At 41.4% G+C, this 10,504-nt stretch overlaps 1 protein-coding gene across 2 annotated transcripts in view; it reads left to right on the forward strand.

Annotated features, from left to right (window-relative positions):
- Positions 1 to 9,428, forward strand: part of RALGPS1 (Ral GEF with PH domain and SH3 binding motif 1) — a 417,852-nt gene extending 408,424 nt beyond the window's left edge. The window contains exons 19-23 of one of the 2 annotated variants that reach the window (XM_084649908.1): positions 4,105 to 4,210; positions 5,898 to 5,990; positions 6,198 to 6,303; positions 8,216 to 8,307; positions 8,779 to 9,420. In XM_084649908.1, the coding sequence (XP_084506034.1) occupies positions 4,105 to 4,210; positions 5,898 to 5,990; positions 6,198 to 6,303; positions 8,216 to 8,307; positions 8,779 to 8,808 (427 nt within the window). In that variant the 3' untranslated portion in view covers positions 8,809 to 9,420. Of the gene's footprint in view, positions 1 to 4,104; positions 4,211 to 5,897; positions 5,991 to 6,197; positions 6,304 to 8,215; positions 8,308 to 8,778 lie in introns of both variants that reach the window. The other variant, XM_084649907.1, reaches the window with a different exon arrangement.
- Positions 9,429 to 10,504: the final 1,076 nt, after the last annotated feature.

The raw sequence follows: 10,504 nt of genomic DNA on the forward strand, positions 1-10,504 counted from the left end.
ATATTCATAATCATATTATTGATTATAGACAAAAGGGTGCTTGTTCATAAATGAATGAGATTGTGCAATAAATGCCATATCACATACATAACCTTTTACTTGTGTGCATTAATCAGTATATGATTGATGTACTTCCAGTAAACAGCATTGGCCTGGGTATATTTTTGGGTATTGAAATTTCAGTGTTATGATCACAAAATACTAGATAGATACTAGAGGCAGCAAATTCCTAACAGACCATCTCCTACCCACCCTTCTGTAAAAAGAATGTCCCTACTGAATATCTGAGTTTCTTATGTAGCCATGGAATTCCAGGAATTCCATCTCATTGTGTGACAAAAGGAACTCAATATTTTCAACATTATGCTTTAAGTAATTTTGCACTATTACTTAGTTTCTCTTCTCTCATGCCATTAGTCAATATGCTTTCATTAATGCCTTTTGATTTCTGAGGTCATTGCCATGAGCTATTGTGGGGCTTTTATGTTGCCACAATTCCAGACTTTGTATTTTTCCAGACTCCTGAATTATTTCTGCATCACACTAGGATGAAACTCCAAATTATGTGTTTTCCCTCGAACTTCTGGAATGTTTTGTCCTCAATATTTATTCTGATTTTTAAGCCGTGGGAGCAAAGCATTCTATTCATCCACTGACCTCTTCCCCAGCATCAAACATATTTCCAATAGTCAGTGCTATTGCCTAACCTCTAGGAGCAATCCACAACATTTAGGAGTCACTTTTGGATGCACCAGGCTTAATTCTTCACTGCCTGCCATCTTGTGTTGCTAGTTGCACCTGTGCAAAGTGGGTATACACTGGTATCAAATCCTGTTTTAAAACTATTTTGCAAGACAGTGGAGTATATGGTCCATTGAGTAGTGCTTTGAATGCAGAGGAGACAAAAGCCAGACCGGGGAGATGGAAAGGAGTAGATTGGGACAAGGAATCTAGTGAGACTGGGACTGGAGTGCTGGAGAAAGAAACTGGGAGTGGGACCGGGACCAGCTGGCAGGGAGACTGAGGCTGGGAACCAGGAAAGGAGATTTGTATCTGGTAAGGAAAACTGGGAGGAGGGGGACCTGGGAGTCAGTTGGCTGGATGGGGGGAAATGCTGAGATTGGAGGAGAAGTTGGGGGAATGAGGGAGATTGGGACTGGATGAACAAAGAGACTGAGACTGGGAACTAGTGTGAGGAAGAACGAGACCAGGGGATAGCTCTGACCAGGGCTGAGATGCAGGGGAAGAACAGGGACTGGTTAGGCAAACAGACTGGGACCCGGAGCCAGGGAGGGGAGCTGGGTCAGGGAGCTTGAAGGATACTGAGATTGGACAAAGAGGATAGGACTGGGAATCAGTGAGGCAGGGGGGAAACTGGATGAGGAGCCAGGAGTGGAGAACTAGGACTGGTTCTGTGGAGGCAACAGAAGTGACTGGGACTTGGACAGTGAGCCTAGAGGAGAAGATTAGGACTGGCTGGGCAAAGGGACTGGGATGAGAAGCCTGAGGAGTGGAGACTGGGACTGGAACCAGAACAAAGAGACATGGGTGGGTAAGAAACAGGACCAGGGCAGGGACAGGTTGGAGGGGACGAGGCAGAAGGGGGTCAAGTTTGGAAGGAACAGACAGAAGAGACTGTGGCCACTAGAATGCACTCCCTTCCAGAACCGGAACTGGAACCCAAGATTCCTGAGTCTCACCATTCTTCTGTCAGCAAATGTCTGTGAAACACACTGGGAAAGCGTCCCATGCCTCTCTGGCTCACATAGAGGATGATGATCTATTATTGCTATTAGTTACTCACTAAGCTCAAGCAGCACAGGTCTGTGTTGTGGATCTAAATGTTCCAACTACACTGATGAACAATGTGGTGTCGATATGATGGAATTTCTGTTTTCTCCCATTTGTTTTTTCAAAAACCTAGGAAATTATACACACACACACACACGAACAAACCCTATGTTAAAAGAACATCATTGTGGTCGCAAAGTTAAGCACATGAAAAATGATCCAGAATTTCAACTAAGGTTATCTAATCCAACACATATAATGTATGGAAGGAAAAAGGATATACAAGTAACAGCCAGTTATTCTGTAATGATAAAATTATGGAAATTAATACCATCAAAGAACTAATGAGGATTATTAACATACCCATGCTGGTTTATTTGCTAGTAAAGCATCATATCAAATCCCATGTAGGAAGCCCAAGTTGCAGGTGACCATTAATGAGGCTAGAAATATTAATTATGGTAAAGGCCACCTCAAAGGGCCTGATCTTTTTTTCATGATATAACAATTTACTGATGGTTCTAAAAGATAAGATAATCTTTATGGGAAAATAGGAAAATAATCTAAAAACAGATGTCACTTTGGGGCAATGGGAAAATATATAGAGGAAGGCCAAAATCTCATCTATTTGGGTAGCCATTAAGGAAGGTTACTGCAAAATATGTTATCAGTTGTACCTCATACCATTTAAGTGAAGTATAATATATATAAAGGATGGAGAGAAATAAGGACCTTTCTGTATATATGCTGTGAATGCCCTAAGATAATAGTATTTTTGGACAAAATAACAAAAGGAATTTTCAAGATAACTGAAGTGAGGCCACCCACAAAACCCATAATGAGTCTATTAGGTTACATTTTAAAAGAGGTTACTAACTTGGTGTAGGGCTCGTTGATAACACAATTACTGCTTGCAGTCAGCTGTGTGATAGCTCATTTTTGGAAAAAGATAGATACCCCATCATTAGAGGCAAAGAGAAATAAATTATGGGAAATCCTTTCAATGAAAAAAATGATGGACAGCCTTATGTCAGGCTCAAGTAAATTTTATATTATGTATGGTTACCATTTTTGGAATCTGAACAAAATAAATACATCAATAATAAGAAGTTGACTAAACACAGGACTTTTAAAGGTAGCAAATACAGGTTATGAATAGGAGTTGTTAATACTTGTATGGAAAGTTTATTTATGTTAATAATGACAAAATAAAACTTTTTTTAAATAGATGAGAAAATTCATGTGATTTGCCTGTTATGGGGGTATCACAAAGCAAAATCTTCTGTCTCCGGTTAAAAATCATCTTGTAGTTGTTACTGGCAAATCTAGGTATGGACTTCAGATATGTAAATTGTGTGTAATCTACATACAAATCCATCATAGACTGTAAGCTTTGGGGGAACAGTGTCTTTCACTATTTTTTGAAGCACCAAGAACTCTGTCAACACATTACATAATAATAAGTGATAAGCATATTCAAACAATTATAAATGTCAATTGATTGTAATGTGAAGAAGGCAGCAGTGGGTATCTTCGTGGTCACTGCTTTTTCAGTTTGCTTAACAGTTACGCAGAGTAGAACTGTGCATGTAGTGTGGTCAAATTTTCCAGTGACAGATCATCTGCAGGAAGATTTTTAACATGCTTAATCCTATAGTTTGGCTTTTTTAATACAAACAGTTTCAAACATGTCACTAATCTATTTTGAATGTTCACAGACACCATGGCTGCTTTACACCTATGGTAAAATATATTTTTTCTTAAAACAGAGGCACGAGCTATTTGGGTTCTTAAAGATGCCTTGGTACATTCTGCAAAAGTGAAGGCATGTCCTGGTGGCCTGATTTAGTTCTGATTTCTGAAAGTACATTATTTCCATCAGATATTCCTCCCGTAGTTTCAATTGGATAATTTATTCTTCACTTTCTGTCATATAAACATATATAGGTTGCGTATGTGTTGTAATTAGAAACTATGCACAGTAAGAGAACTACCATGGGTCCTGGTTTTCTGGAATAAAGGTAATTATTTCTAGGCTTACCACTATGTAAATCAAACATAACTCAGTATAACATGGAGCACTACATTTCTCCAGTTTCCTGAAATCTACTAGAATTTTTCAGATAACCTGGTTATTTTGTTTAGGTATCTGAAACATACACACTACAGAGCCAAGTTTCGATGATTCTCTATATATGCAATAGCAAACACTGCATGGAAGTGAAGAATATCTATGAAGAATAAATTTTATTAAGAGCATTATTTGTTCCTGTTTGTCTGCTCACCTAAATATGATAGTGTTTGTCACTTCAGCCCAACAGGGGCCTGCAACTGCACATTAGGGAGTTCAACAGGAGTCATTACCATGGAAGGGCCTTTAAGAAGGAAGACATTACTAAAGGAAGGCAGAAAACCTACAGTAAGTTGGACCTTTACTGTGATCCTAATTTGATAATGGCTGTTATTGTTTACATTGTTAGCTTCAGACTGAAGTGCAAAGCCGAACAGGGCAGGGCAGTTAATTCTGTTCCAGGAAACAGAACAATGTTTTGCTTCAGAATCACTTTCTATTAAAACATAAGACAAAAAATGTTTCCTTTTCTCCCAGCATCTGCTCTGCATCAGTTCTTTCCCTGTGTGTTTGTAAGGGACACCACAGAGGTGGGATCAGAAGAGGAACTCTATGTAGCATCAGCTTCTGTAAAGGCCTGTCAGCATCTATTTCTGTGGGATCCCTCTCCTCACATTCAGATCCCCCTCACATCAGTGGGAGGGCTTTGTGTTCTGTTGCAAGCAGGACACAAAGTCTGAATGGCTCTTCAGGAGACGCAGGTAGTATTGCAGAGAACCAGCTCTCTGCACAAGCATCATGCCATAGATTCACAGGATTCCCCCAGCCTCCGTCTCAGGCCCTCTTTGGGAAGGGAGAAAATGATGCAATGGAAATCCCATGGTTTACCTTTGATCCTCTTACAACTTTTTATTTGGAGCTTCATGGTTTAGTCTTAAGAGATTTGAAGAACTGTGGAAATAACCTTGTAATTAGAGCTGTGCAAAATTATGTGGCTGAAACTTAATTTAAACAAAAAATGTAGATTCAGATCAACCAAAATATTTTGTGAATTTGCATCAATTTCAGCACATTTTTTCAATAGATGAAAAAAATTGAAAATGTCCAAATGATTTATTTCAACACTCCCAGAACAAGATGTTTTGATTTTTTTGGCTAGATTCATGAAAGGGTGGTGGGGAAGAAAGAGGACGGGTTGGTGGTGCATCCCTTATACCAGTTCCCCAGTAATTAGGAAATTCACCTTGGATATGGGAGACCAGGGTTCAAGTCCCTGCTCCAGAGCAGGACCAACCTATTGGCTATTCTGGGGTGGGCTCTGATATCAATCTCTTTTGTTGAAGGTGTTCCACTTTGTATAAATACAGTGAGTGAGAGTGACTCTATAGCCTAGTGATTAGGGCACTCGTCAGGGAATGGGGGGGTGTCACCCTGGTTCTAGTCCTTGCACCAATTACTTTTTAATTATTTGTACAAAGTGGAACAGTTTCAACAGGAGAGAATGAGTAAGACCACAACTTCCTCCTCAATTTTGTGAACGGTGCCCAGGTTTCCTTGTGAATCTAGGTCTTCATTTCCTTTGTTTTTACTTAAAAAACAGATAAAAATCCCTAAAATCAAACCAAAACATTTCTTTCGACCTGAAACAAATTTTTTTCTGACTTTTTGATTAGCCAAAAATTCTGAAAAATTACTTATAATCAATTATGTTGACCAAATGTCAGAGGCAGGTATAAGATATGCCCAGCAGAGGGCAGTACAATGCTCTGCACTGAAATGAACCGCCCTGAGATTTCTAGAGGAGACATTAGGATAATGTGGATTTTCTTTGCTGTATCTTGCATTCTCATAGACAGCAACCAGAGCCTAGGGAGCTATACTGATTTACACCAGCTGAGAATTTGGCCCCAGCTCCCTCCTCCTATTAGCTTCCTTACTTTAAACAGATAATTCTAATACTTAGTTGTTAATTCGTTTTCAGAGTATCGGAAATTAATACACCATATTTTTACCTATTTTCTTTTTTCTTATTCAGCTCTCCTCATGGACTAGATATTGGGTTACACTTTCAGGGTCAACTCTTCTCTACTTCGGAGCAAAATCATTAAGGGGCACAGAAAGAAAACACGTAAGCAAAGTATATTAATTTGTTCTAGAAAGCAAACCATTCTTTAGATGTATCATCCTCATGAGCAGGACTGGCAATGTGCATTCAAAAAGTGAATATGGTCACTCCTAGCTAGCACATTTGTCTGCTCTGTTTTCATGGTTAGAAGTCAACCCAGTGCATTATCATGCTACTGCTAATTGTAACTGATCTGTCTGTCTCTTCTAGTATAAATCTACTGCTGGTAAAAAAGTCTCTATTGTGGGCTGGATGGTGGCACTGCCTGATGATCCTGAACATCCTGATATTTTTCAGCTAAATAACCCTGATAAAGGTAGATGCTACATTATACCTAGGGAATGGGGTAATAGCATTTAATATGTTAAGTTTACATTATTTGCAATATCACATGCTCAGAAAGTTAAGGAACCAGATTTTCAAAATAGGGTACAGTGAGAGAGATTCATGCATCTGCAAAAAGCCCATGTTTGTGGGGTCCTGCAAGAGGCCTAAGTGCATCTTGCCAAATGATTGGGGGAGTGCATTTTGTGAGTTTTCCAGGAACTCTTGGGATTAGTGTGAGGTCACTTGCATTCCCTGTTCTCTATAGATATGTCTACCCTGCAGTTAAGCACCTGCAGCTGGCCCAGGTCAGCTGATTCAGGCTTGCAGGACTCGGGCTATGGGCATGGGCAGCGGGTTATAATAGGCCAGGGGAGGCTCAACCTCCCCTGGTGCTGCCGTGGCCACCAGAACCCCATTTTCAGGGTTTTGGGGAGAAGTTTTTGATTTATTATGCATGTGCTACCGCCTCCTCAGCTGCCCAGGAACCTGCGTGGGGCATAGCAAAAGCTTCTTCCGGAGAAGACAGACACATGCTTTTCTCCTGGTGGCTTGGGGTCTGGGGAGGGGAGATGCAGCGTGGCTGCAGCTGAGCTCGAGGCTTTGGCCCACTCAGGGCTCCTCCAGCCCAGGGAGGGTCTTGGAGCTCCAGCCACCAGTGTGGGGGGAGGGTCTCGGGGCTTCGGCTGGCTCGGAGCTCCTCCAGCTGAGGGGAGGTCTGGGGACTCCTCTGGGTGGGGGTGTCTTAGGGCTCCTCCCACCGCAGGGGGGTGGTCTTGGGGCTCCTCTGGCTGAAGGGGGGTGGTCTTGGGGCCATGAGGGGGGGAAGGGGCAGGGCTGGAGCTAGCCTCCCCAAAGGGGGGCTCCACCCGCCACGCATGGCTATGTGGCTGTTGAATTGCAGTGTAGACATTGGGGCTCAGCCTTGGAGGGTCCCAGAGCCCAGGTTCCAGCCCAAGTCTGAACATCTACACCGCAAGTTTTAGCCCTGCAGCCAGACTGACCTGGGCCAGCCCGGGACGTGCTGCATATCTTTTAGTCCAGTGTAGATGTACCCTATGGTGGTTGGTTCTTTTTTCCAAATGGCTTTCTCAAGGTCACTATGTCCTTTAAATAGCCCTGTAATCCCTAGATAGTCAGCTTCACTATAAGTGCTGATTTATGAGGCTTCTCCAAACATCAAAGTATTTATAAAACCATTTACTTAGATTTTTAACCATCATCACTCAGCAGACACTTCAAATGTTCAAAAAGGTCCTAGCATCAATGTGCATCATGAGGGTCTCTACAGAAAACCTTGAAGTTCCCCTAACATTTCACATCTTTCCTTATTTCAATGAGAAGCAGTGATGAACATGAGCTGCACATGCTGCATCTCTCTCCTGTAGAATACAATGAATACAATGTAAGTCTGACTTCAAAAGAAAATTCAGGGAAGGCAATGCTGACCTGAGGAATGAAAGAGACCAACAAGGGGATGCTGGAAAAGCTAAATTTGCAAACAATAGTGCATCCATGAAAACGATTCAGGGGTGAGGTATATAAATGCTAGTGGGAATGAAGCAAAGTATAAAACGAAGGAGGTTGGAGTGGATGCCCAGATTGGTCTTACTGTCTTTGGTTCTGTGACAGCTTAATTTTACTCCCATGTGCTACCCTCAGGTCTATTGAATATGCACACTATCTTCCACCCCCTACCTGGGGGGTGCTGGGCACATATTCCCTATAGCCTATCCTCCCTGCCAGAGCCTGCTGTGTGTGGTAGGAGCAGTTTGGGTATTTGAGGACCAAATTAATTTTCCTATTTACTTTATGCTCTTGGCTTCTACACTAAGCGATAATAATGTAGCAAAGCCAAGTGTCTGTCAAAACCTCAGGGATCCTGATTTTTTTTAATTTTGTAGGCAATATTTACAAGTTTCAGACTGGGTCAAGGTTTCACGCAATACTGTGGCACAAGCATTTGGATGATGCATGCAAAAGCAACAGGCCTCAGGTAAGGCCATGAAAATGTCTTTTCCAACCAGTTTCTCCCTTACATTCCAGGAAACCCCTACATAGAGGATGCCACTTTCTAGCCTCTATGGGCACCTTGATTATACACAGACAAGCTCATCAGGGTATATTTATACAACCCATTTTTCATATTGACCAAAGTTTTATAACAGGTGTGGAAGGCAAGATTTCAAATTCTAGGATATCCACAAAAAATCTGGTAATGGTGAATTTGTGCGGCTCTAGCCATAAGTCTCAGTGCCCCTTACTGTATCATGTTTTTCTCTCCCAAGTTATGGTACAATGTCCTGTTACTAGCTTGCAGAGTCAGCCTCACACAGAGTCTGTTTAAGGGACTGATTGCATTGTTGGCACTTGGCAATAAATGGCAATAGTAATACAAAGATTGACACTTCAGTTTCCCCTTGCCACAGGAACTTTACATTGCTGACTAATTTACATTCTCTTCCAGGTACCTGCTAACCTAATGTCATTCGAATAACTTGCATCAGTATGTGGTGTGACTTCAAGTGCCAAACTGCAGGATGGGAATATCTTTCCCTGAGGAGAAGGGGAGAAGGAGCTCCCTAATGTGAGCCAGCTGCCCCAGACAAGATTACTTCAGCACTTTTCTATGTAACTTGAAAGTGATTTTGACACAGCTTTTAAAAACAGAAAGTGAATGTTGTCCTTAGGACCAGATATAGTCTCATGCACTGAACATAAGTAGACAATTTAGACAGACTGAAGATGAGTCCTGACTGATGCAGGATCCTGGAAACCTTGACTTTAACTTTGTGGTCACAAACTGCCCTGGACTAATGTTTGACCACAAACTGTGCATCACATCTTCTGCCTATTCTTTTTTAAACTGTTCTTTTTATTGTTAAGCTGCTTTATGTGACTGAAGAACATTTAGCCCATGTTGGGTTTTCAGTTCTTTCTAATGCACAAAATGATTGACAGTGTTAACTTGCTGCAAAGTGTCAATTAGAATAGAAAATTGTGGAACAACATTTTTATAACCTAAGTGCACTGAGTTGCTTGGTAATGTAGTTGCCTCAGATTTTGTATCAAATCTCTGGACAATTCTGCAGTTTGCATTTGAGCTATTTGGGAAATGTGTATTTTGGCACAAGATAAATAGTTTAATTTAGTATTTCTTTCATTTGAATGTGCTGCTTTTAAATATAATATAAAGGGACACCCAGATGAGTGAAGGGTCCATTGCTATTTAAATTCACTTTGTGTTACAGCTTTTCTTGGATTTTCTTACTCCTAAGAATAAATTGGCCTTATTTTTTTCCCCTTTACTATGGGTGCTATTCATATAAAATCCCTAGCTCCATAGATGCAGGTATTTGGATCTTCCCAGCCACCTAGTGCTGACTCCTCAGAATGGCTGAACTTTCCACTCACTGTTCCACTCTCATGTGGGTGACCCAATCCCATTCAGCACCTGCATGTGCGCACACATCACCTGGTAGGCAGAATAATGCCACTAGGACTGCTGTCATGAAGGCCTCTGATCCTCTGAAATCATGATGGAGGTGAGATCTAGGCAGGACTGATTGGCATGTAAGAGACCCTTCTATGCCAGGAGAAACTACCTGGTTCTCTTTTCCCAGGTGTGCCTTAGCACTTCCTGCTGGTCGGAGCTTTCTGCTATTCTCACCTTGATTTCAGTATTCTTCACATTTTAGTCACATCCCTTTGCTGGTCAGTGTTCAGGTTTCATCCATCAAGGATGAATCATTGCATAAAGCTCCCACCTCACTTTCAGCTAGGCTTTCTAATGCCATGACCAATGCCCCTAAAACCCTCACTCTGCAGCTCCCCAAGAATGGAGCAAAACGGTGAGCTAGGTGGGAGAGTCCTGTGATTCGACCACATGCTTGCAGACCATGAAAGACCAGAAATAATTTTGGATGACTAGAGCCCTACATCAAAACAAGTGCCCAGTCACTGGGCTGTTCTGCTGATCTCACATAATCTTGATTTTACAGCAGATTTTTTTAAATTTATCTTACAAAAATACCTTATTTGTAATGCTGAATTTCTGTTGACTATATAAAAATGTTTTTTAACTGTCTGTGTCACAATCCTGAGAATGAAACTTGGTAAGTGACAAGAAAAATAGTTCCTACTGATTCCTGTAGGGAGAGACAGGGCAAGTATCAGAATTCACACAGATTTGA

Source organism: Lepidochelys olivacea (genome assembly GCF_965140295.1).
Source record: "Lepidochelys olivacea isolate rLepOli2 genome assembly, chromosome: 16".
Classification (NCBI taxonomy): Eukaryota; Metazoa; Chordata; order Testudines; family Cheloniidae; genus Lepidochelys; species Lepidochelys olivacea.